Source organism: Taeniopygia guttata, chromosome 29 (assembly GCF_048771995.1).
Source record: "Taeniopygia guttata chromosome 29, bTaeGut7.mat, whole genome shotgun sequence".
NCBI classification, from domain to species: domain Eukaryota; kingdom Metazoa; phylum Chordata; class Aves; order Passeriformes; family Estrildidae; genus Taeniopygia; species Taeniopygia guttata.
Window position 1 is genome coordinate 3,913,203 of NC_133054.1, and position 27,186 is coordinate 3,940,388.

The window sequence follows — 27,186 nt, forward strand, 5'->3', positions numbered from 1 at the left end:
GCCCGGCCCCACAGGCACAGGCCAGGCCTCTTGGCCACGCACCGTCCTTCAGGATGGTCTCCCGCTCCGTGCCATCAATCTTCTGGCGCCCGATGAGGTAGCTGGTGGTGTCAGCAAAGTAGATGAAGCCGGTCTCGGCGTGGAAGTCCAGGGCCCGGGGGTTCATGAGGTTCTCGATGGGGATCATGTGCTCATCCGGCACCTTGGCGCCCATGTCCATCCCACGGATGATGCCGGGACGCCCCTTCCCGTACACCAGGAACAGCTCGTGCTCAGGCTCTGCGGAGAGACAGGGACAGCCGTGGCCACCAGCAGGGCCAGGACAGTGCCATGGGGGTGGCACGTGGCACTGGGGCCACGGCAGAGAACGCAGAGCCCACGGCTCCAGCCCCCCATATTCCCCCAGCAAGGCCAGCACTCACTTTTGCAGGATTTCCCGTCGCTGCCCAGGCTGAAGCCGGAGCGGCAGCGGCAGGTCCGGCTCTTGTGGCTGTTCCCCAGCAGGCAGATGTCCGAGCAGCCTCCCGGCTTCCCAAACTGATCCGGCTCGCAGGCGTGGCTCCGCACTGCAACACAGAGCAGGGCTGCAGCTGCCGGGGGCACGGGGGGGACAGGGACACGGGGCTGCAGCCACAGGGACGTGGGGATCCTCTCTGGGGTCCTGAGAGCTCCCAGCCGGTCAGGGAAGGGCTGGGCACAGCACAAGGCAGCACAGAGATGGGAAAGCACTTTCCCATGGGAAGGATCCCTGGGGAGAAGCCAGCATGTCCCAGCACACCACCACAGGCACATGGCCACACTGCCCCATCCTGCTGAACCAGCAGGACAAGCCCCGGGAGCAGGGATGGCCAGCACCACCCGGAGAGCCCCTTAATCACACTCCTTCCCCGTTCAGAAATCTCCTGATTAATTTTATATTCTGGAAAACGCCGAGCAGGCTGCAGACACTAAGAGGATTTATCAGGAGTAAATTGATTAACTGCAGGAAGGTGCTGGGGGTGGAGCAGGCAGGGATGGATGCAGGGAGGGGTCGGCGCAGCACTGGAGCTTCCAACTCCCTGGAAATCCCTCAGTGCTTGGGAGCACCGGGCTGAACATGCTGGCAGTGGGGACAGAGAGTAACAGGGACCATTAATATTTTAAGATGCCACGTTTGCTCCCACATCTCTGTACTCTCCATGATCCATCAGCCACGTGGCGCAGCTCTCACAGGAAAAGACACAGCACTAGTAGGAAAAAGGGGGCACCCCAGGATGTTCAGCAGCCCCCAGAGACCTGGGGAGGAGGAATCCCAGAATCTTTGAGGTTGGAAAAGACCTCCAAAATCACTGAGTCCAACCTGTGACCAAACCCCACCACGTCAACCCGGCCAGAGCACTGAGTGCCACATCCAGTCAATCCTTGGACAACCCTAGAGACGGGGACTTCCAGTGGCTGACCACCCTTCCCATGGAAAAATTCTTCCTGAAATCCCACTGAAGCGCCTGTCGGGAGCTGTTACTCCAGAGTCAGGGTCCCACCTGTGGGCTGGCGCCGCTGGTGGTAGATGTGCAGCGCTCCACCCTTGTCCACCCGTGTCACCACCTGGTACTCGGTGCTGTTGAAGCGGTTGACGCGGATGACGCTGGTTTTCTGCTGGGCGTTGGCGTTGTCCGAGTTGGTGGCGTACAGGTAGTTCTCAAAGACAGTCAGCCCGTACAGGTGCTCGATCTGGAAGGTACCAGGTGAGTCCACAAGGGATTTAGGAGTTGTGAGGGCTACAAGGGATTTAGTTTTGAGGCTCCAGGACACGCAAAACTCCCAATCCCACCCAACGGCTCTTGTCCATCACTGGTCATCACACTCAGTGGCTCTTGTCCATCACTGATCATCAGTGATGGCCATCACACCCAATGGCTCTTGTCCATCACTGGTCATCAGTGATGGCCATCACACCTGATGGCTCTTGTCCCCCACTCACCATCAATGATGGCCATCACACCCAATGGCTCTTGTCCCACACTGGTCATCAATGATGGCCATCCCACCTGATGGCTCTTGTCCCCCACTGGCCATCAATGATGGCCATCACACCCAATGGCTCTTGTCCCACACTGGCCATCAATGATGGCCATCACACCCGATGGCTCTTGTCCATCACTGGTCATCAATGATGGCCATTCCACCCACTGGCTCTTGTCCATCACTGGCCATCAGTGTGGTCTTGACCATCATTGGCACAAGATCATCCTGGGCAGGACCATGCCCAGGGCTCAGCGTGTTCTTTGCTGGACCACTAAAGTCACAACTGCAGAGCAGTGGCACCCAGGACACCGAGCTCCGATCCCAAGCCTCTGCCCCAAACCCACTCACCAGGATGCCCTGGATGATGGTGTGCCTGTTCTTGCCCTCGTAGTCCACCACCTCGATGTAGTCCAGGTAGGCATCAGCCCAGTACACCAGGCGGTTCACCAGGTCCAGGGTGATGCCGTGTGGGAAGACGATCTTGCTGTCCACCAGCTTGGTGCGGTTCTGCCCGTCCATGTCGCAGCGCTCCACCTTGGGGATCTGCCCGTAGTCGGTGAAGAACACCTTGCTGTGAGAGAAGAGCAGGGGAGAGGGCTCAGAGCCAGGATGAGCTCTGGGAGAGGGAGGCTGTGGATGTGTGGATCCCCACGAGGATGGCCGGGGTCTGGTACAGAGCTCCCGGGCGCTTCAGATGTGTTGGTGGCACTGGAAGAGGTCCACACGCACATGTGAAAACACAACCTGAGGCAGCTGCTTGTGCATCCCAGAGCTGTCCTGTCTGTGGTGGCAGCTCCCAGCACGGCGCTTCCCAACGCAGCACAGCAGAGCCAGGGATCAGCACTGCCACCACAGAGCCCAAGGGACTTAACTCAGTCACCTGTGGGGCTTGTCTGCACCAGCCCTGCTCGAGCCTGGAGTCTCTCTCCAGGATTCTCTGAGATATTCGTTTGTTTATATGAAATACTCCTAATTTTCTGCTCGATAACACCAGCTTTTCCCATCCGAGCCAGGAGGGAAGTGCCCATCAGGAAAGCAGCTGGTAAGGGGGGAGTTTTCCTCTTTAGTGATTACTCTGCTCTGCCCACCCTGGCCTTGCCACACCAGCTCCCAGGGGCTGGCAGCTGCTGTGGGTGCCCTGAGCTGCTCCTGTGATTCAGCAGCCTGGCATCCCCGGCCTCGGGGCTGTGCAGAAGGCAGTGGCTGGACACACAGGCACGAGGGAGCTGTTCTGGCCGTGCACGGAGCCGCTCAGCTCCCAAAAGCTGGAGCAAAGCTGTGCCCACACTGCATGGCAACAGCTGGAAGCTTATCCTGAGCTGGGCCAGGTGTGTCCCACAGGACCGAGCCCTGCACAGCTGCTGCCAGCACAGCCTGGGTGGGAAGTGTCCCTGCAGAGAGGGCTCACAGAGCTACAGGAAACCCCCCACCCCAAAGGGACAGGCCACCCTTGCCAATTGTCCCCAAGGGCAGGACTCACCCCATGGCTGGGTCCAGCGCAATTCCCTTGGGATTGTACAGCTCCAGGTCCAGCAGTGTGACACAGGTGTCCCCGTTCTTGTTGCAGACGAAGATCCTGTCATCAATGTCATCCACGAAGTAGAAGTTGCCCGTGAGCCAGTCGATGGCCATCTGCTCCACGTCTGGGCCAGGAGAGGGAGGGAAGGGGGTGAGGCAAGGAGGGACAGAGCCAGGAGCCCCCAGGATCACAAACACCAACACAGCTGAGGAATGAGACCATGGGAGCCATGAACGCAGTGGGACCTGCACCCACACCAAGGATCTGCCCTGGTCACCCTGCATGGAGCCACAGGGCACCCACAGCACCCACAGCACCCATAGCAACCCATCCTCTGCTCCCCAGGGAGACTTGCTGCCCCCAGACACGGCAGAGACATCACACACAACCAGGAGAGCACCTGGTGTGAACATGGGGAGAGCACCCTGCAGAAACACTGGGGATTTATCCTGCAGAAACACTGGAATTCATCCTGCAGAAACACTGGGAATACACCCTGCAGAAACACTGGGAATACACCCTACAGAAACACTGGGAATTTATCCTGCAGAAACTTTGGGAATTCATCCCTCAAAAACACTGGGAATTCACCCTGCAGAAACACTGGGAATACACCCTACAGAAACACTGGAATTCATCCTGCAGAAATACTGAGAATTCATCCTGCAGAAACACTGAGAATTCATCCTGCAGAAACACTGGGAATTCACCCTGTAGAAACACTGGGAATACACCCTACAGAAACACTGGGAATTCAATCTGCAGAAAACACTGGGAATTCATCCTGCAGAAACACTGGGAATTCAATCTGCAGAAGCATTGGGAATTCACTCTGTAGAAAACACTGGGAATTCACCCTGCAGAAGCATTGGGAATTCATCCCTCAAAAACGCTGGGAATTTGCTCTGCAGAAACCTTGGGAATTCATCCCACAGGAACATTGGGAATTAATCCTTCAGAAACACTGGGAATTCACCCTGCAGAAACACTGGGAATTCACCCTGCAGAAACACTGGAATTCATCCCACAGGAACATTGGGAATTTATCCTGCAGAAACCTTGGGAATTCATCCTGCAGGAATATTGGGAATTCACCCTGCAGAAACCTTGGGAATTCATCCCTCAAAAACACTGGGAATTCACTCTGCAGAAATATTGGGAATACACCCTGCAGGAACATTGGGAATTCATCCTTCAGAAACACTGGGAATTCACCCTGACGAAACCTTGGGAATTCATCCCTCAGAAACACTGGGAATACACCCTGCAGGAACATTGGGAATTCATCCCTCAGAAACACTGGGAATTCACCCTGCCGAAACCTTGGGAATCCATCCCGCAGGAATACCGGTGGAGCAGGGGGAAGCTCTGCCAGGTGGGTGCTGGAGAAGGGAGCGGGCAGCAGGGAAGGGGCTCCAACAGCAGCACCGGGATGGGACACGCGGCAGCGAGGAGGGGGCCGAGGGCAGATCCCTCTGGGCAAGGTGGGAGCAGAGCTAATCCGGGCACCCCGGGGCCCAGAGCAGGTGAGAGACAGCGCCTGGCACGCAGCGTGTGAGCACTGAATTAAAGCAGGGAAAGCCTGTTCAATCGGATAAACCCAACGCCTGAATTCCTGCCCTGCTCAGTGCTCAGCGCTGCTCAGCCCCTCCTCAGCCTGCCAGGCCCAGGCCAGGCCGAGGGGCTGCAGCTCCTGGAGATCCCAAGGGTTTTGGAGGGCTGTCCTTTGGATCAGTGCCCCCCGAGACCCCACATCCCCATCGCTGCAGCACCACAGCCAGCACGGGCAGGGCAGGGCAGGGACAGGGGCACGGCAGCCCTGGTCAGAATAACCCAGAGGTCAGAGGGACCCAGAGGTCAGAGGGACCCAGAGGTCAGAGGGACCCAGAGAGTCCTGGAGGAGCAGGGATGGGGCACAGTGACACCCCAGCCCCAGCACCCCGGGGTCAGCAGGATCTGGACAACCCTGGAGGAGCAGGAATGGGGCACAGCAGCCCCCCAGCCCCAGCACCCCAAGGTCAGTGAGACCCAGACAGCCCCAGTGGAGCAGGGCCAGCCAGCACTGAATTATTAACCAACGCAGGAGCTCGGGAGGGAAAACATGAATCAAGCCAGGAGGTTTTGCAATGCCCCCACCCACCCTGGTCCTGGGGTTCGCCTCGGCGATGCTGACTCCATCCCCGCTGCCAGGCTGGGATGAGCACACAGAGAGTTTGGGGTGCACAAACCCCATCCCCCAAGCCTGAGTTACCCAGGCCAGCTCACTCAGCCCTCGCTGTCCCGGCCGTGGCCCTGGGGACGGGGATGGGGACACGCAGCCGGCGGCGATGCCGACAGTGACCCCCCTCCGGAAGGGTGAGGCCGCGGCGCCCGCAGCCACCACCCGGCAAGAGGCAGCTCGTAAAAACAAGTGGAAACAGCCCGAGCCAAGGAATGAGCATCAACCCCAAACCCAGCCCGGCGCAGGGCTCCCAGCGTGCTGCCCAATGTGCCGGGGCTGGCACAGAGCTCCTGCTCCAGCCAGGACCCCCTTCCCCAGCTCCCGGGGCAAGAGGGGTTTGTGATCAGCAAAAAGCACCTAAAATGTACACTAGGGTGCCAAGGGCCACGTTCTGCCCCCGAGACAGAGTCCTGCTGTCACCAGCAGCACCCACCGCCCTCTCCTGCTCCCCACCCAGCACCCCCAAACCCCGCTGTGACGTGGGGAGGGGGCGGCAGGGCCCTGCCGGGGCGAGAAACACTTCAGCAAAGGGATGTGCAAGAATTCCCCAAAAAAAGCAGGTCTTGGCTGGCGCCTGCGTGGCTGAGTCAGAGTCACAGGACCGGGGGAGCGATCCAAGCAGGGGCGGATGGGGAGCGTTGGCAGAACGGCTCGGGGGCCCTCGCCCCCCACCCACGGCTGCAGACCCCCGGATTCTCCTCCTCGAGGGGGTCCAACCATCTCTGTCCTACCACCCAAGCCCTGTCCCGGCGCTCCGGCCGCATCCCTCCGAGCCGGAGCCGAGTCCAGCCCAACACTCAAAGAGGAATCCAAAGGGAAAACGGCCAAAACAAGCCACAGACTTCCAGCCCCACGCTCCCCTCACGCCCATCCTGCCACAGCCCGGGGGGCTGAGGGTCCTGGGCCAGCCGGGGGTCTCCAGACAGGCCCCAGCTCCGAGCAGGGCAGCACAGGGCTGGGGGGCTGGGGGTGACGCAAGCACTTGCTCCTCTCCCAGGCTTTATTTTTGCAGCTGGAAAGCATTACCCTCCTCAAAGGCTTTTGTTTTCCAGCTTTGCTCCTTCTCTCCCCGCTCACCATCCTCCCCTCTCCTTCGCAGGAATCACTTTTTATTTTTTTATTATTATTGCTGTTGTTATTATCATCATCATCATTGTTCTTTTCACCATCATCATCATTATTATTATTATTATTTTCAGCTCTTTCTTGTAGCCTCAGCTAAACCTGGATTTCCTCTTGAACTTTTGGTGGAAGCTAATTTAGAAAACATCTATTTTTAACCCCTGGCGTTGGCCTGCAGAAACTTTAGCCCCCTCCTTCTCAATCTTTGGAGAGGGAGGGAGTGGGGGGCACAGAGTCTCCCCCTGTGTCCCCCCCACCAAAGATGGGTGCCCAGGGACGGTACCACAGCCACCCATGGCCACGAAAACACCCTTTGTACCCATCTGGGGGGACCAGCAGGGATGAGCCTGTCCCCTGGGGGGGTCATACACGATTTCCATGGAGAATCCCGAGGGCAGAGACCACCCCCCTCCCTCCTGCAGCCCCCCTCGGGTGCCTCTCCCCACCGATTCCCATCCTGGAATCAATCCTCCTCCTTGCTCAACCTCGGCGGGGCGTTGCGGGCGATTGCGACACGCCGAGCTCATTTCCCAAGATTTATTTATTTGAGAGTGTTTGGAAGGGAGCTGGTGGGGGCAGAGAGCAGGAATGTCGGCTCTCCAAGGCTCTTCCTGGGAGAGGCAGCCAAAAAAACCTCACGGGGACGGGGTCCAGGCTGGCAGCCCCACTCGGGGGGGAGGTGGCCTTGCCAGCAGGGAGGGCAGATGGAGGGAGGATGGAGGACGAGGGAGCACCGAGAACTTCATCAAAGTTGCTCAATATGGGCGGGTTGGCAACTTCAGCAAACCCCAAAACCCACCCGCACAGATGTTTCCTGGTTTCACACCCGCCGGGGCCCGGCTGATCCCCAGCGAGCTGTTCCCGAGGTCCCTGCCACAAAACCCTGCGTGTCTCCCTGTGAGTGGGTTTTCCCTTTTCATAGAACCCTGGAATGGTTTGGGTCAAAAGGGATCTTAAAGATCATCTCAGTCCCACCTGAGAAAACTCACACTGTCCCAGGCTGCTCCAAGCCTGGTCCAACCTGGCCCTGGACACATCCAGGGATCCAGGGCAGCCACAGCTTCTCTGGACACGCTGTGCCAGGGAGGAATTCCTTCCCAAAATCCCACCTAACTGTGCTCTGTGTCAGTGGGAAGCCATTCCCTGTGTCCTGTCACTCCAGTCCCCTGTCTCCAGTCCCTCTCCAGCTCTCCTGGAGCCTCTTCAGGCACTGGAAGAGGCTCTGAGCTTTCCCTGGAGCCTTCTCCCATCCTGGCTCCATGGCAGAGCTGCTTTAACCCTCAGAGCATCTCCATGGCCTCCTCTGGCCACATCCTTCTTCTGCTGGATCCCAGAGCTCCAGGTGGGACAGTCCCACTCAAAGAACTCCCTGACACACGTGGGTCACGGACCCCACATTTCCCACTGGAGCTGCAGCCTGAAGTTCTCCTCCCCTTCACCCCGGGCCAGCGGATTTACCCCACTCCCAGTGAGGCACTGCAGGGCTGTGGGTTTTTTGGGGAAGGAGTTTTGCTGACCCAGCACATAACTTTGCTCTGCATGAATCAGTTGCTGTGCAGTCTGCAAACGCATCAATTGTGGCCTGACAGGAGGAGGAAGGAAACACACAATCTTCCCTCAGATTAAACCCGGGATTTCGACAGTCCTCAAACAGCTGCGAGGGGGACGCAGCCACTCAGCAGCTCGTCCAGACTCCTGCACAGTTGAGCAAGGAAAAGGAAAAAACCCCCTATCTCCACAAAGGCTCAACAAGTTCAGGAACCAACACAGCAAATTTTGAATTCCAGAATCCCTGAGGTTGGAAAAACCCTCCAGGACCATCGAGTCCAACCTGTCAGATCCCTGAGTGCCACATCCAGTTGTTCCTCGGACACCTCCAGGGATGGGCACTCCACCACCTCCCTAAGCAGCCCCTTCCAATGCCTGACAACCTTTTCCATGAAGAAATTCCTCCTGAAACATGTGGATGTGGCACTTGGGGACACATTTCAGCGATGACCTGGCAGAGCTGGGTTAATGGTTGGACTTGACGGTCTTAGAGGGCTTTTCCAACCTTGATAATTCCATGGTTCTAAGTCTGAGAGAAACTCCAATTCCCAGTTACCCCTCAAGGGAGCACTCCCAGGAGAGCAGGACAGGGATGGTGGGCAGGAGAAGTCCCAGCTCTGCTTGAAGCAGCCAGAAACATCCCTGGGCACGGAGCTCTGACACCAAAACCTTGTTCCCATTCTGCTGAGGAGCATTTTCCCCCTTGCCCCAGCACACAGGACAGAGCACAGAAATGGACTGACCACCGCTGACGACATCTGGCTTTTGAAATAAAGAATCATAAAGAAATAAAAATAAATAAAGAATACTAAAATCCTATAAACAGCTGGTTCTTGCTTCCCCAGGGTCAACCAGCCTTGACACAAACCCCAAGTGCCTCAGGAGAACCACAGAATCCACGGTTCAGAGCAGAGCTGCCCATGCACACCACATCCCAGGGAGAGCAGGACACCGCGTCCCTGCTCCGGGCACAGCTCACCCCGCGGGGCCAGCAGGGCCCGTGGCCAACTTGCCACCCAGCGAGAAGCCCGGGCGGGCTGGCGGGTGGCCCCACGAGCCCCCCGGGCCCCGGAGCCGCCGGCACGCGGCCTCAGCGGAAAAACAGCTTGGAAAAGTTGCCGAATATTTCGGCTCAGAAACGCCGGCGGCGGCGCAGGAACGGAGGCTCGTCAGGAATGCGCTCCCCAGGGCTGCTGGACTACATCGGTTTCCTACTTTCCTTTTTATAGGGAATGATCCGTTTGATACATTTACATAATGCCATAATCTGGAGGAATTTCTGTCTTTTCCCTCCACAGGCATCCTCTCCCCGGGAGAACAAGACCGGCTCTGTGACGGCACCGCGCTCCGTGGATAAACACTGCTCCTGGGGACAATTTTCCTTAATTAGAAGTGTGTTAACAGGACGAGCACAAAGACAAACTCCCGCCCCCAAGGGCGCCGGACGGCCGGACAGACACCCCGTGCCCCCGAGGGTCCAGCACGGCCCCCCTGCTCCCAGGAACAGCCGAGTCCTTGTGTCCGAGCAGGGCAGGAGGGGACGGCTGCCACCACCACAGCCGTCACGTCAGCCTCGTTCCCTCAGCAAACCAGGCTCAAAAATAAATAAATTCACCCCCTCCCTGCTAAGATGTTTCTCTGCGAGGAGGAACCGCTGGGTGGAAGGCGGTGGCCGGCGGCCAGCGGGTCTGACTCGCCGCTGGGATGGATCCCGGGGGCTCTGCGCACACGCACGCCCGTCCTGCACAAGCCAAACGTTTTCTGGGGTGACACGGCACCCCCAGGCTGTGCAGCCCCCACAGGGAGACATCCCAGCCAAGCTGGAGCGCTGCCCTTCTCCAGGGAGCCCTGGGACCCCCAGTCCATGTGCTGTCTGTGCCTCGGACCCCCAGTGCAGCACCACGGCTGCATCTGAAGGGGAACCACGTCCAAGGGATCACCAGCACCTCTCCAGCCCCTCAGTGACACCATCTCCAGCTCCCCAGGGCGGGGACACCCCAAACTTGCCTCCCCTGCTAAAGTGCAGCACCACGGCTGCATCTGAAAGGGAGCCGTGCCCAAGCAGCCACTGGCACCTCTCCAGCCCCTCAGTGACACCATCTCCAGCTCCCCAGGGTGGGAGCACCCCAAACTTTCACTCCTCCCCGTGTCCTGGCTCAACCCCACAGCATCCTGCAGAGCCTGGCTGAGGCACCGGAGGTGGGAAGAGCAGGAACAGGGATGGAACGAGCTCTGGGCTGTGTGGAGGGCAGCCAAGGGACTGCTAATTACTCTGCCTTAATGAGACCATTCCATGGGCACAAATATTCCACAGAGGCTGAGGGAGGGACGGGGCACTTGGCTTCCTTCTGGGTGAGAGGAGAGAGACACAGGCTCGATGGGAACCCGTCACTGGGGTGATCTGGGGGGAGGGGGGATGAGAAAGCAGAAATGGGGCCAGCGTGGGCAGGAGGGGTCCCAAGGGGCTCCTGCAGCGAGCCTGGCACGAGGCAGTGCAGGATGGACACACAGATGTGCTCTGGGACACACAGATGTGCTCTGGGACACACAGATGTGTGCTGGGACAGACACGCTCCTGTCCATGTGAAATCAAACCCATGAGCATCCTGATGACTCAGGACATTGGTGTCACCCTTTTGTCTGCAGCAACTCACCCCTGCCACCACAGCCTGGGGGGGTTGCAGGGGGACTCAGCCCCCTTGGGAGATTTATTTCTGTTCCCTATGAGGGGAAACACCAGGTAAGGGGAGTCAGAGGTGCTGGGCAGAGCCACAGCAAGGTCCTGAGTGTTAAATCTTCGTTAACATGCTGATTAAAATCACCATCATGATGTCATCCCGTGCTACACAACGAGCTGGTGGGAGTGCACGGCTCCAGACATGGCCCCCAGTCCCTGTTCCCTCCATCCCCTGCTCCCTCCAGCTCCTGCTTTCCTTCAAACCCTGCTCCCACCCAATCCCTGCTTCTCCATGCGGTCCCTGCTCTCCTCTATCCCCTTCTCCCACCCATCCCATTCCCTGCTCCCATCCATCCTGGTCCCTGCTCTCCCCTATCCCCTGCTCCCCTCCATGTCCTGTTCCCATTTATCCCCTGTTCCCATTTATCCCCTGCTCCCATTTATCCCCTGCTCCCATTTATCCCCTGCTCCCATTTATCCCCTGCTCTCCCCCATCCCCTGCTCTCCCCAAACTCCCACTTTCTTCATCGCTGCAACAAGAACAGCCACAAACAGTTAAAAAAAACCAAAAAAAAACCAACAGAAAGGAACCACGAGATGAAGTTACCAATCATCCCGCTCTCCTGCCAAGTGAGTTCACGTCGGAGCCTCTTTCTTGGCCAGGATGAGGCAGCAAGGAAGAAAAATAGCTTTCCATGCAAAGTGGGGGAAGAAATGTACTTGGATTCCTCTGCAGAGCAACACGGCCCTGAAATCAATCTGTCCCAGCACCCACAGCTCCTGTGCCCGCTGGCACAGGGACAGGCCATTGCCAGTGACAGCGAAATGGAGTCAATGAAAACACCCCCGAGCCGGCGGGCTGGGATTGATGCTGCCCAGGAAGGTATTTTAATGGTGGCCAGATTGCTGGTGTTTGGGCTTTATAATGCACTCGGGATCAAATGTCCTGATATTTCAAACCCCCTCCCGGGGGCTTGTTTTGTAAAGGAAAACAACAAACCTTAAACTGAGAAATAATAAATCATGGCACCTCCGCAGACCTTCCCCAGCAGCCCCACATGGATCCTGCTGAGCTGCAGAATTCCTGGGAAGGAGCAGGGCTGGGACTGGAAAACAGTGCTGGACTGGGAAGGAGCAGGGCTGGACTGGGAAGGAGCAGGGCTGGACTGGGAAGGAGCAGTGCTGGACTGGGAATGAGCAGGGCTGGACTGGGAAGGAGCTGGACTGGGAAGGAGCAGGGCTGGGACTGGGAAGGAGCAGGGCTGGACTGGGAAGGAGCAGGGCTGGGACTGGGAAGGAGCAGTGCTGGGACTGGGAAGGAGCAGGGCTGGACTGGGAAGGAGCAGGGATGGGACTGGGAAGGAGCAGTGATGGACTGGGAAGGAGCAGTGCTGGACTGGGAAGGAGCAGGGCTGGACTGGGAAGGAGCAGGGCTGGACTGGGAAGGAGCAGGGATGGAACTGGGAAGGAGCAGGGATGGGACTGGAAAACAGTGCTGGACTGGGAGAGCAGTACTGGGACTGGGAATGAGCAGCGCTGGAACTGGGAATGAGCAGGGCTGGACTGGGAAGGAGCAGGGATGGGACTGGGAATGAGCAGGGCTGGACTGGGAAGGAGCAGGGCTGGACTGGGAAGGAGCAGGGATGGGACTGGGAAGGAGCAGGGATGGGACTGGGAAGGAGCAGTGCTGGACTGGGAGCAGCAGTGCTGGAACTGGGAAGGAGCAGGGCTGGAACTGGGAAGGAGCAGTGCTGGACTGGGAGCAGCACAGTGCTGGGACTGGGGGAGCTGTGGTGGGACTGGGGGAGCTGTGGTGGGACTGGGACAGTGGCACTAGCACTGGGAAGGAGCAGCACCAGAGCTGGGATGAAGCAGTGCCAGCTCCAGGCACCTGCCAGCACAATAAATGCATTCCCTGGCATCACCAAGCCCAGCTGGTGATCAGATCCTCCCGGTTCTGACCACGCAAAAAACCACAGAAAAGGGGAAAAAGAAAGCGAAAGAGCGCGAGAAGGGGAAGGGATGGGCAGGGACGGGGCAGCCACCCCAAGAGCCACAGAGCAGCCCAGTGCTCTGGCTCCTGACACGTGTTCCCCAGTATTTTTCCACAGTCCAAGCAAAGGGCTCCTGCCTTCCCCTGGGAGCCGAGTGTCACCCGATCACAGCGCACCGGAGGTGGGGATTTAACGCCGCTGTCAACGCCGGCGTGGGGGCCCAGAGGTGACCAGCACAGCTTTGGGCTGCTGCCAGCTAAAGGTGGCCTCCTAAAGATGGTCCTGGCCTCTGTGCACACTCCAGAGAGGTGTTCCCACCTCCTGGTGTCACCTCTAGGGGACAGGGACATGAATCTGATGGAAGGAGGCACAAATCCCCCAGCACAGCTGCTTCCCTTGCTGTCCCAGCCCTGGGTCCATGGCCGAGCAGCGAGGATTGCTCAAGGATGTGATCCTTGAGAAATGGCCCCAGAATGGGGGGACAAGGCCAGCAAGATAAGCTTGGAGAGCAGGGGGAGCTGGGGGAGCTGGGGGAGCAGAGAGCTCCGGCCGTGACACGGGAAGCATCAGCACAAGAGCCCAGGAACAGATTTTAATTATTATTTTTTAGTGCTCTGTTTGGCTCTGAAATTCCTTGGAAGCCCGACTCCAAACAAACAAGGACATTGTCTGGGGAAACACGTGGAGGCTGGAATCTGGTTGAGAAAACCCACGGGATCACAAAGTCCCCGGAGGTCAAGGATCTGCCACGGAGCACAGAGGAGCTGTGACAGGTCCCCAGCTGTCCCCTGCCCCACACCAGAGGGGCTCAGGGCTGACAGGGGGTTCGGAGTGAACCCCCCTGTGCCATCCTGATGCTCCAAGGGGTCGGGCAGCCCGGGCACAGGAACGTGCCTCCGTCCTTGAGATGCCTGCCAGGATCCTCCCGGCCAGGAACACTGGGGGATTGTCACACGGAGAGGAGGAGAGGGACAGCGGGATGGGAGGAAGGATAAGACAAGCTCCCCTTGTTACAGCTCAGTGCTGGCAGGAAGGACGAGCCCTTCCCATGCCATGGTTTGTGCCTCATCCTCATCACGGGGCACACAGGGACCCCGGGCTCCCGGGGCTGGCAGGACAGTGCCACTTCCAGGGTCCCCGTGGAGATGGGGACAGGCTGAAGCCCTGCCCAGTAAAGTACCACATCATCCCACCTGTCCTGGACACTGGCACCGAGCCCCACACATCCCCCCGAGGTGCCCAGAGCACCCCCCAGCCCACTCCAACTGAGAAATGATCCAATTCCAACAGGAAGCGGGGATTTTTGTAAGAGAAATGGATGGAAGGCTTCACCACTCTTCACCACACTCTGATTTTTAGTGCGTCCCCGGAAAAAGACCTGGGGGTAGGGAAACAGCCAGCTCAGATCAACGGAGAAAATCAGTGCCTGTGACAAATATCCACGGGCAGCAGGGTGGGAGCCGAGGGGGCTGCGGGAAGCCCTGAGGAGAGCAAAAAGCTTTGGGAGTGTAAGGACCAGGGGAACAACAAAGCTCTGAGGACAGCGGGTCGTGCCAAGGGCTGTTAACAGCCTTCATTTAACACATCTCCCACAGCACAAGTGACAGTAATCTCTGCAGGAACGGAGTGGGACAGGGAGGCAGGGGAGCCAACGGAGCCATGGGGCCATCGGGGCCATTGGGGCCATCGGGGCCATCGGGGCCATCGGGGCCATCGGGGCCATCGGGGCCAGGCTCATCCCGGGTCTCCCCCTGCAGCTCCAGCCCCTCAGCATCAATCTCCCCCCATCAGATGCCACCTCAAGCCCCATTAGCAGCAGGCACCAGGGAGGCCCCATTCCTGCTGGGAGCAGATAATGCCATAAAGAAGCAAATAAAGAGGGAAACCACTAATTGGGATTCACGGGTCTCGCCAGTGTCCTGCAGGAGAGTGACATTATCTCCTCATCGTGACACCCAGCACTCAGCGAATTCACTGAATTCACTCCTCCACTTCCTTTGTGCTGATGAACCACCCTCGCTCTGAGGGAGACTTTGGAGAGGAGCACCAAAACCAGAGACCCCCTAAACCCCAGAGACTCCCCCTAAACCCCAGAGACCCCCTAAATCCCAGAGACCCCCTAAATCCCAGAGACCCCCTAAACCCCAGAGACCCCCTAAATCCCAGAGACCCCCTAAATCCCAGAGACCCCCTAAACCCCAGAGACCCCCTAAATCCCAGAGATGCCCCCTAAACCCCAGAGACTCCCCCTAAATCCCGGGAGGGGAGTGGGAAGCCAAGCCCTGTCCAGCCCAACTCTGCGCTATCGCCTGTGAGAGCAAAGGGTGAGGCCTCTCCCTAAAAATACACCCTGCCCTAAAAATACACAGGGTGAGCTTAAATTAACTGTGCACACACACCCTCGGCAGTGCCCGCAGCCTGCCCGGCCCAGCCACATGCAGACCCCGGGACCCCCAGGATCTCCAGGATCCCCGGGATTCCAGGACCCCCAGGACCCCCGGGATTCCAGCTCACACCCCACTGCATTCAGCAGAGAATCGCTCTCAGCTCCAAGATCCACCCAGGACCTTCACTCCTTTGCAGAGATCTGTTCATCCCAATTTGCTGGACGAGCCATTGCTCACCCAACAGTACAGTGGGGTGGGGGTAAGGGGATCCCTCTCTCTTCAGGCCCCCCTGGAAGCCTCCCCAGTTTCAGGAGGCAAAAGACACCCCCGGGGGGATAATACCAGGGAAGCAAAAACTCTCTGCAAGCCCCAGATCCCCCAGTTCCACCCCCCAATTCCCACTGACTTGGGCAAAGGATAAAAGCAGTGACAGGAACAGTGTCCCACATCCCAGCTCTCCTGCTGTGGCACCCACCCCACTGCTCTGTGCAGGCAGGGAAGGTGCTGGAAGCCCACAGGGACTCCTCAGAGAGCACCAAAATCCCAACCAGTAACTCTCCCTCCCACCCTGACTGCAGAGCTGGGACCAGCAAGCCCAAACAGGACTCAGAGCTGTAACCACACTCGTTCTGGCCACAGAGCCACCAGCAGAAGGAAACTGCCACCAGCCTCTCACCCCGTGACTCAGTGGCACCCACAGAGGCACCTTTGGGTTGGGAGTTTGTTCTTGGTCACTTTTTGGGGTGGGACTCGGTCACTTGTTTGGGGTGGGACCAAAGGAAGCAAGAACTGCCATCCCAAAACCTGCTGCACAGGTAGCAGCTCCACTCCTCCCTGTATCGCTTCTCCTCATATCTGCACACCAAGGAACTACTGAACTGGATAGAAATAATAATAAAAGGGAAGGGAATGACCTGTGGGAAGCTGCCTCCTTCCCAGTTTCACCCACCATGGCCTGGGAACTGGGGATGGGGGAGCAGGACGGGGGTCCCCGGGGCAGTGGGCACTCACGGTGCAGGCTCAGGGAGATGTTGATGGACCGTTCTTCCACAAAGCCCTTCAGGTTGGGGATCTTGGCACACTTGAGGATGGTCTGGGAGGCACTGTCGCCCACGTGGACCCAGCACACCGTGTCCTCCACGTAGTTGAAGTCCATGGCCGTGGTCTGCTTGGCGCTGGTGGGGGTGATGTTGGGCACGGGGGCTCCGCTCAGGTACGTGGCCAGGATGTTCTGGGAGTTGGCGATGAGCAGCACAGGAGGGCGATCCACGGGCTCTGGGGGCAAGGAGGGGACAACAGGGTCAGGGCACACCTCAATCCCGTGGCTGTGACCTCAGGGGAGAGCCTGACATGGAGAACTCAGGGCAGGGCCATGGTCTGCAGAGCTGCCCGAAGCACCACGCTGCCCCTGCCGAGGCTCTCACCATTCTTGGCTTTGCAGGATCTGTTGTCTGGCTGCAGGAGATACCCCTCGACACAGCTGCATGTGTAGGAGCCCTCTGTGTTGGTGCACGTCTGGCTGCAGGTCCCATACACGGTGCATTCATCAAAGTCTGGGAAAGACAGGGAAAAAAAACAAGGTTTGGACCAGAAAAAAGCCCTCCTTCGCTGCTTGAAGAGGAAATGAAGCTCCCTGGTTTCTCCAAGGTGGAGCTGGAGAGAAGGGGATGATCCCTGAGCCAAAGGGACCCTCACATCAGCCTGCCAAGGAATCCAAGGGATCCTCACATCAGCCTTCTGAGGAGTCAGAGGGACCCTCACATCAGCCTCCAGAATCAAAGGGACCCTCACTTCCAAGGCCATCCCATCAATCCCATAAATCCCATGGATCCCATAAATCCCATCCCATGGATCCCATCCCATGGATCCCATCCCATGGATCCCATCCTATAAATTCCATCCTATCAATCCCATCCCATCGCATGGGTCCCATCCCATTAATCCCATCACATCCCATCCCATGCCATCCCATGGATCCCATCCCATAAATCCCATTCCATAAATCCCATCTCATCAATCCCATCCCATACCATTCCATGGATCCCATCCCATTCCATGGATCCCATCCCATCCCATGAATCCCATCCCATAAATCCCACCCCATCCCATCCCATGGATCCCATCCCATAAATCCCACCCCATCCCATCCCATGGATCCCATCCCATGGATCCCATTCCATAAATCCCATCTCATCAATCCCATCCCACCCCATGGATCCCATCCCATGGATCCCATCCCATGGATCCCATCCCATGGATCCCATCCCATGGATCCCATCCCATCCCACCTGCCCCGTGTTGAGTCAAGCTCTGCCCAGCCCCTTTCCCCAAGCCCTGGCGCTGCTGCCAGAGGGTGGCTTTGGCCACGTCCCCGAGGAGCCACCATCCCCAGCACGGGGTGAGGTCTCTGCCCACCCAGACCCACCTCTGCAGCTCCTGCGGTCCTCGGCCAGCTGGAAGGAGTGGTTGCAGTAGCAGACGGGCCCGGACAGCGTCGGTGCACAGTGGTGCTGGCAGCCCAGCGCCGAGCAGTTGGCCAGTTGTTCTGTGGGGACAGGGAAGGTGGAAGAGAGAGGACGTCACCCAGGGAAGAACAGGATGGACACCAAGGACCAAGGGTTGGGTGAGCAGCACCGCCAGACATCCCATCAGGATTTGCTGGGAAATTTCACACTTCTGCCACCTCCCCAGAGAGGAGAGAAGGACTGAGCCCCTCACAGAGGACATGTGGGATACACGGGTGCTCCAGGGACGGGGGTCTGAGCAGCCCCTGCCATCCCCAGGGCTGCTGATTCTGTGCCAATTCCAGACACAGCTGAGACTGGCACCCCTTGTGCAGGGGAGTGGCATGGGATGCAGCTCCAGAGCATCCTGAGGGATGTGGACACACCCAGAGCTCCCCTCCTGTCCGGCCCCAAGGTGGGGGTTCAGCATGGGGGATCCATTGGCATTACCACCCCCAGGATGTCTGCAAGGGCAGCAGAGAGTCCCCAGCTCCCTGGGGGAGCATTGGTCCAGCATCCAGAACGGGAACGGGGGTGGGGGTGACAATTTGGGGTCACGGCTCAGGGTGACAGCTTGGGATGACAGCTCAAGGTGCTTACTTGGGGTGACAGCTCGGGGTGACAGCTCAGGGTGATTACTTGGGGTGACAGCTCGGGGTGACAGCTCACCTGCCCAAGCCTGGGGCAGGGGCAGGCTGGGACTCGCAAGCAGCTGCGAGGAAATGGAGGAAATGCCTCCCTGGGGTGGCACCTGCCGCGGGCAGGGGGGACTCGGCATCCGGCTCAAGCCCCACCGAGGGCTGGCGGCCCCAGCGTGCCCAAACCTGTGAGCACCAGGTGCCCAAAGCCCTGAGCGGCTGCCCCAACACGGCTCACGTGGCTGACATGCTTCCCAGCCGTGAAAAATCAGATCCCACTGAAGTAATGAGAGCTCTTACCAAAATATTAATTCTCAGCTCAGGCACAGCTGCAGGAGCTGCCCCGGGCTGCTCCCGTGGGATCCAGGCAGTGCAGAGGAGCTGGGTGCCAGCAGGGAGCCCTTTGGGATCAGGGGGCTTGGTGGAGCAGGACAGGAGCCCCCCAGCCCAGGCAGGGAAGGGTTGGGGAGCAGAGAGGCTGCGGAAGGCAGGGTCAGCCCAGGACACACGTTTCTGAGCGATTAATCTGCGCAGCAGCACGCTGGTTTAGGGAGTTTTCCAGCAGGATTAGCCACGGGGACAGGCCAGGAGCGGGCACAAAGCTCTTGGAAATTAGGAAAAAACCACAGCGGTATCTCTTATCTGGACCAGAACCCCAGGCCTGGAGCTTTTAAGCCCAGGAGACAATGCAGCTATTTCATGGCTGCAGGCTCAGGAATGATGGGCATTTCACTTCCAAGCGGATCTGGATAATCTCTGGATCTGTGACTGCGCTGAGCTGAGTGTGGTGAGGCTCACACTCAGCAGGAGAAACCGGGGACCTCATCACTCCCACCCCACTGAGGAGTACCCCGTGGGGCAGCCCCACTTTGCTGGGACCGTGTGCCCCCCCAAACCTACCCCGGCAGTGCGGCCCCTCGTCGGAGCCGTCGAAGCAGTCGTGGAGCCCATTGCAGAGTTTGCTCATGTGGATGCAGAGCTCGGTGCCCAGGCAGTTGTGCTCGTTGGGTTGGCAGCGGGACACTTTGCTCTGGGGACCTGCAGGGCACCAAAGGGCACAAGGGTCAGCGCAGGGACTGTGACTCTCTGGGTGCCAACACCCTCCTTGTCCCGAGGCCGTGGCACTGGCAGGTTCATGGGGGGCCCCTCTGAGCCCAGCACAAGGAGACTTAATCTCCATTATTAACTGGAAAAATTACAAAGAAAGCCAGGCTTTATTCTTAAGCTCCTCTGAAAAGAAGCAAGGCATGGAGACAAACAACAAACACACCGTAAATCCATTAACGGCCTGAAACCCCAGGGAGAACTCCTGCTCCGTCCAGCACGGCTTCACCCCAGGCTGGAGGTGGCTGCAGGGGTGACAACGAGCCCTGGCAGAGCCCCTGCAAATCCTGACCCCCTCCATGGGGTCTCCTCCTCTCCCTGCCCCAAATCCACGTTTCGGGGCTGAACACGCAGCGTTTCACCAGAGGTACCAACACATCCCTGCCCAGCTAAAACACTGAAATCCCATTTTCCAGGGGCTGTTCATGCCTCACCCTCCCCTCAGCAGGGCTGGCAGAAATAGCTCCGTGGATCCCCCCGGGCCCCCACGAGCAGCGAGAAGGGCACAGCACACACCGTGTCCAGGCACGGTCCCATTTTAGCCCAGTCACCTTCAGCGGAGGCTCCAACAGCAGAGTTTGCCCTAAATAAGCTCCAGCTCTCCTTGGAGAAAAGTGTGACATCACACACAGAGCTCTGTGTGCTGGTACATCCTCATCCCACACCTCTGAGGGACACTGGGTGTGATCCCACTATTCCCCTTGGGATAAAGGAGGGGATAAAAGCCCTTGGAAGCACACGGGGCTGCAGGAAGGAGACCACAAAGCCCAGGGTTTGTGACACCTTCCGCCCCACACTGAGCAGGATCCTCACTCCACCCCAGCCAAAACTTCCCTCTGTCCATCCTGGGCAGTGACCCCCATTCCAGCTCAAGGGATTTTGGTGGAAAACAGGAATTTAACAGGCTCCAGATGCTCCCCTGAGTCTCCAACACCTCCCAGTACGCTCCCAGGGAGCAGACTGGCCTGGCACTGGGGTGTTGGGATCCTCCAGGATGCTCAGGACACCCAGGCTCTGTCACAACAGAGATTTGAGCTTCCCAGTGCCAGGGCACCCAGCAGATGATTCCTGGGAGAATTTCTTACCGGGTGTCACTGCACAGATTTATTTTTTGCAGAGGGTGGGCCCCCTGTAATTGCAAATTATGGGTTAATTAAGTAAGGTCGATATATGGACCAGAAGAACAGAGGGGCTGGAGTGAAGCACCCAATCCATCAGTCAGAACTGCTCTGCCGTGTCCATTATTCCCTGCAAAGAGCCTGGATCAAACCACTTATCCCAAACAGGGCAGGATTAATCCACAAGCCACTTTGTTTGCTTTTGACCGTGTTGGCGCTAATAAATGAGTCAATTTATTACATGTGACAAGCTTGTGGTACACCCCAAGGAGCCGAATTAGATAGGAATGTTTAACCTCAAAAAACCACTCGGAAAAAAAAAAAAAAGGAAGGATAAAAGAAAAGCAATTCTTCCTCCTGCAGTTGATTTGGCAACAGCCCAGGGAGACGCAGATGGGGGGAACACAATGAGGGAAGAGGCTGGAGGAGCAGGGGTGGGATGGTCCTGCTTGTCCCACCAGGATGGACACGGATGGCAGCACTGAGGGACCTGGGGCTGCCTCTGGGTCACTTCAGAGCTCATCAGGACCATGCCAAGAGCAGATCCAGCACAGCAAGATGAGGGATCCAAGGCGTCCTGAGCCCTGGGATCAGTGGATGGACCAAGCAGGCACAGCTGAGCCACAGAAAATCCCTTCCTCAGAGCCCCTCATCTTTGATCTCCAACAGGATGGAGCCTCTTGTCCAAGTGTTTTCCTCTCAGGAAAGCTCCGTGGAACAAAAAACTGACGGTGCAAGAACCGTGCGCACCGAGTGAGCAGCACTGGGGACAGGAAGGGACCTGAGCAAAGCCAGGCAATACTTCAGAGGGTTCCCCAGGGAGGAAAACCTGGCACGTGCCTGCCAGCATTTCAAGAGGCCCGGCAGGAGAGCATCAGTGCCACGCAAACACCGCGGCACCGACGGCTCCGGAGCGTTGGCTGCTCCCAGCCCGGCTCAAACACGGATTAAATGAGAGTAATAAAAGTCATCCTCTCCCTGCCAGAGAGATAAGGGGGATGTGAGGCTGCTGGAAGCTCCGGTGCTGGAGAAAAGCCAGCCTGGCAATCCCAGAGATACGGGGGCCCGCGCTGACAGGTTGGGCTCCACGGGAACGAGCCTGGGCAGGGGCAGGCGGGATGCTCCACTCGTCCCCTGGCCCATGGCAGTGGCACAGATGTGCCCTGGCACCCCAATCTCCGTGTCCTGGGGGGCACAGCACCCCCCTGACTCCCTTCCAGTGTCTAGGGGTGCAAAGTGGGGATTGGGGGAGGTGGGCAGAGCCACTCGGGAAGGCCCAGCCCCTCCAGGTCCCCAGAGATCAGCTGGGGAGGGAACTGCTCCTGAAGAACTGAGAGATTCCAAAGTTTGGGGTCTGTGGTGGTGATGGAAACACACGGATTCAGTCCCACACATCCAAAGTTTGGGGTCTGTGGTGGTGATGGAAACACACGGATTCAGTCCCACACATCCAAAGTTTGGGGTCTGTGGTGGTGATGGAAACACACGGATTCAGTCCCACACATCCAAAGTTTGGGGTCTGTGGTGGTGATGGAAACACACGGATTCAGTCCCACACATGGTGGTGAGGAGAGAGGAGGTGCCAGGCTTTGGTCTGTGTCTCACAGAGGCTCCCACTTCCCAATCCTGGAAGTGCCAAGGGTGTTCTGAGGGGCACAGGGGCAGAGGGGGTCCCGTGCCCTCCAGGGATGAGCCCTCAGAGGGCCTGGACCAAACCCAAGAGTCTTCCAACATCCACGACCTCCACACAGAGGGACATGAAGCACATGCACAGCACCAGAGGCTGCTCCTGGCACCAGGCCCCTCAGCAGCCCCAGGGAAGAGAGAAGAAGAAGGCGGAGAGGGAAGAGCACCCGAGGGGTCCGAGCTGCGGTCACCTGTCCCCGTGGATCGAGCACAGATGCCCGCAGCAAGCGGAACATGCCAATCAGGACGGATCTCTTCCAGCCTCCGAGTCCTCCTGCTGTAATTTTCCAGGGCTGCTGATTGACTGGAACCAGCCAGCCCATCCCAGCCCCCCATCCCTCCCACGGAGGGGCCGTTGCATCATTTTGCCTCAAGGAATAAACAAACCCAGAGCCGAACCAGGAGCGGCTCTGGAAGAGACGGTTCTGCCAAGCACAGAGTGAAGTGGGAATCTGGGTGGGAGATCTGGGATGGGGACGAGGAGATTCTGCTGGGCCCCGTGGTGGCTGACCTGTGTCCATGTGGGACATGGGGACAGGTGGTTCCTTGTTCCAGCCTGGCTAGAGCAGAGCTCCCAGCACAGTGGGACCAGCACAGCCACCAGGGATGGTGTCACCACAGCTCTGACCCCTCTGCAGACATCCTCCAGGTCCCACCCCCACACCCCACCTAACCCATCCCAGCTCTATTTCCTCCCAGAGAGACCCCACCACCCCATCTGAGGGAGCACCCGTGTCCCAGTGGCTCCAACAGCTCAGACCAGTGAACCCAGTCCAGCATCCCAATCCCAAATCCCGTCTGGGACAGCGATGTCCCCGTGCCAGCTGCTCCCTGGGACTCCCAGAGATCTTCCCTCACTCCCCATGCCCAGGAATGCCGAGGTGCTGAGGTTGGGGTGACACTGCTGCCGGCTCTTCCTTCCTCCTGCACATCCATTTTGTTGGAAACAAGCACAAATGAGCAATTCCCATTCCCAGGAGGCTGGTTTGGAACCATGGACGGACGGACGGACGGACGGACGGACGGACGGATGGATGGATGGATGATGGATGGATGGATGGATGGATGGATGATGGATGGATGGATGGATGGATGGATGGATGGATGGATGATGGATGGATGGATGGATGGATGGATGGATGATGGATGGATGGATGGATGGATGGATGATGGATGGATGGATGGATGGATGGATGGATGGATGGATGGATGATGGATGGATGGATGATGGATGGATGGATGGATGATGGATGGATGGATGGATGGATGATGGATGGATGGATGATGGATGGATGATGGATGATGGATGGATGATGGATGGATGATGGATGGATGGATGGATGGATGGATGGATGGATGGATGGATGGATGGATGGATGATGGATGGATGATGGATGATGGATGGATGATGGATGGATGGATGGATGGATGGATGGATGGATGGATGATGGATGGATGGATGGATGATGGATGGATGGATGGATGGATGGATGGATGATGGATGGATGGATGGATGATGGATGGATGGATGGATGGATGATGGATGGATGGATGGATGGATGGATGGATGGATGGATGGATGGATGATGGATGATGGATGGATGATGATGGATGGATGATGGGTGACGGATGGGATGGATGGATGATGGACGGATGGATGGTGGATGGACGGATGGACAGACGGACGGAATGCACAGCCCCCAACCCGAGGGCTGCAAGGGGAGCTGAGGTAGAACGTTGTGAGCGCCTCTTGGGGCCCTGGAACGCCCGTGGAGCGGTGGAACAAACCCAGAGGAAGAGGATTAGGAAGGAAAGGCATACATACATATCTCGGGAGATTCATCCGAGCCATCCGGACAATCCTTCTCCCCGTCACAGCGCCAGCCCTTAGATATGCACGTAATCTGATCTTTGCATGCAAACTGTTTGGGGCTACAAGTCTTCGGTGCTGGATGAGAAAAGAAATAACGACAATAAACAACATCAGTTTCTTCCCAAGGACAAGTTGTTTCAAAAGAAAAATCAAATTTCAATTAAAGGCCAAGATTGGTTTGGGGGTTTTGGTTGGTTTTTTTTGGGGGGGATGATTTCTTTCCTATGGCTTGGCAGAAGTTTGAGCCCGGCACCGGATCCATCAAGCTTGCCCCTAAGGAAAGAGGAAATTTAAGCTGGAGCATTAATTACACCGGGAGAAAACAGGAGTTGAGCGCTGTGATGCGCTCGCAGATTTTAAAGATCATTTAACTTGGATGAATTAGCTCCTGGGAGCCAGAGGCGCTTCTTTTTCTGTGCTAGGCAAGACAAAAACAGGGAAAAAACAAGAAAACCCAAATGAGAACAAATTAAAAAGTAATGCTTTTTTAAATCATGAGGACAAGAGCAGGATGGGGATCCATCCATCCCATGTTCAGCACCCCGGGGAAGGCTGACCCCACATCCCTCACCTCATGGGGAGGGAAAACGGACAGAGGGAAAACCAGCAGGAAAAGCCAAAATCCAGAGCCTGGGGAGGGAGAAAGGCTGGGAAAGCCTCCTGTCCGTGCCTTGAGGGGGTCACTGAAATGGGGGGCAGTCACTGAAATGGAGGGGGTGACTGAAATAGGGGGGGTCACTGCACCCCCCGAGCATGGCTTGCAGTGGGGGTCACTGAAATGGGGGCGGTCACTTGGGGTCCCCTCAAAACACAGGCTGCAGCTGGGGGAGCATCACTGCAATAAGGGGTCACTGCAGCCCCCCCAGAGATGAAACTGCAACGGGGGCACGATTGCAATGGGGGGGTCGCTTCAGGCCCCCAAACCCAGCCTGCAATGCAGGGATCACTGCAATGGGGGATAACTAAAATGAAGTCACTGAAAATGGGGGTCAGTGCTTCCCCCAGAGTTGAGACTGAAATGGGGTGGGGTCACTACAGTGGGGGGATGGTTACTGCACCCACCAAGTGGAAGTTGCAATGAGAGTGGACAGCCATGGGAGGGTCACTGCCACGGGTGGGGGGTCACCACCATGGGGGGTCATTGCCATTGGAGGGGTTCATTGCCATGGGGGGGGTCACTGTCATTGGGGGGGGATCACAGCCATGGGGGGGTCACTGCCATGGAGGGGGTCATTGCCATAGGGGGGTCATTGCCATGGGGGGGTCATTGCCATGGGGGGGGGTCATTGCCATGGGGGGGTCATTGCCATGGGGGGGGTCATTGCCATGGGGGGGTCACTGCCATTGTGGGTCATTGCCATGGGGGTGTTGCTGCCATGGGGGGGATCACAGCCAGCCATGGGGGGGGTCACAGCCATGGGGAGGGTCATTGCCATTGGGGAGGGTCGCAGCCATGGGGGTCACTGCCATTGGCGGGGGGGTCGCAGCCATGGGGAGGGGTGTCACAGCCATGGGGAGGGGTGTCACAGCCATGGGGGGGATCACAGCCAGCCATGGGGGGGTCACTGTCCAGCTCCAGCCCTGGGGGTGGCTGGAGCTCTTGCAAACCCAACACAACTGTGAGCCCTTGTTCAAGCAAAAGCAGCCACACACGCAATTCCCAAAACATTCATCTCGTGGCATCCCTGCTCTCCTGCCAAATTCCCCGCTCCCAGGATCCACTTCACTTCCTGCTCAGCCCGGGAGAGGGGGGGTCTTGTGCCTGCATCTTCCTCCTGCCACGGGGCTGCTCCACAGCACAGGAGGCTGCGAGGGGAGAGGATGGGGATGATGCTGTCCCTAATCCCAATCCCATCCCCGAAAGGTGGGAGGAAACTTCCCACCCTGTCACAAGCCTGATTGCTCCTCAGAGCTGCACAGGGCTTTGCCTGACGCCGTTTGCTCTGATGGCAGCCCGGCTCCTCCTGCCAGCCTGCTTCCCTGCTTCCCTGCCTCCCTTCCTCCCCTGCTCACCGGCGGCGTGGGAGCTGCTGGCTGGCACCGCGCTGGGAGCTCGGCACAGCCAAGATGGAGACTGGACGGATCAAAATGGATGGAGCATCCCTGTCCCTCCCCTCCACCTTCCCTAGGCCAGAGGCACAGCCCAGCCTGTCCCCTTTCCCCATCAGGGACAGGATCCTCCTGGTCCGGCTCTGCTCCAAATCCAGCCCTTCCACCCCCTCTTCCCACAGAGCTCATCTGACGCCTCCATCTCCCAGCCACAGGAGCATCCAAGGCAGGATTCATTAAGGAAACCACAGCAAAGAACTGACACTCTCTTGGATTTCCTGCTCCTCCTCATCCTCCCAGGTCTCCAGCAGTCGCAGCGTGACCTACGGCTGCGGCAGCCGCTGCAACCCACAGGTTTCACTTCCTGAAGGAGCAGGCAGAGCTGCAGGAGGGCAAATCCCTGGGAACTCACTGCCAACTGGATGTTTGCGGGATGGGAAACCTGGAGCTGGTTTGTGAGACGCCGATCCTGGAGCAGGGATGCTGGAAGGAGTCATCACTCAGCACCAGCATCTCTGTGCCGAGCATTCCCAACTCCAGGACCGGAGGAGGAACACGTGGGATTCCTTCCAAGCACTGACACACACCACCCTGAGGACACCTGCCCTTCCAGACTGGTGCTGATCCATGCAGGATGACCCCAGAGAGCTCCTCACCACCACAGGGCACCCAAAGCCATCCCCTCCACCATTCCCAACCACGGGGAGCCCCAGAGGCACCGCGGCTCTGGGCAGGGAGAGGA

At 58.0% G+C, this 27,186-nt stretch overlaps 1 protein-coding gene across 8 annotated transcripts in view; it reads right to left on the reverse strand.

Annotated features, from left to right (window-relative positions):
- Positions 1 to 27,186, reverse strand: part of LRP1 (LDL receptor related protein 1) — an 81,069-nt gene that overhangs the window by 41,714 nt on the left and 12,169 nt on the right. For 7 of the 8 annotated variants that reach the window (XR_003957280.4, XM_030259270.4, XM_030259271.4 and 4 more), the window contains exons 2-11: positions 24,348 to 24,470; positions 19,515 to 19,652; positions 17,898 to 18,017; positions 16,897 to 17,025; positions 16,484 to 16,747; positions 3,485 to 3,647; positions 2,353 to 2,575; positions 1,521 to 1,710; positions 423 to 566; positions 43 to 279 (exon numbers count right to left, since the gene is read on the reverse strand). Coding sequence is in view for 7 of the 8 variants with exons in the window: in XM_030259270.4 (XP_030115130.4) it covers positions 43 to 279; positions 423 to 566; positions 1,521 to 1,710; positions 2,353 to 2,575; positions 3,485 to 3,647; positions 16,484 to 16,747; positions 16,897 to 17,025; positions 17,898 to 18,017; positions 19,515 to 19,652; positions 24,348 to 24,470 (1,731 nt within the window). In the remaining variant the exon portion in view is untranslated. The remainder of the gene's footprint in view (positions 1 to 42; positions 280 to 422; positions 567 to 1,520; positions 1,711 to 2,352; positions 2,576 to 3,484; positions 3,648 to 16,483; positions 16,748 to 16,896; positions 17,026 to 17,897; positions 18,018 to 19,514; positions 19,653 to 24,347; positions 24,471 to 27,186) is intronic. The other variant, XM_072919545.1, reaches the window with a different exon arrangement.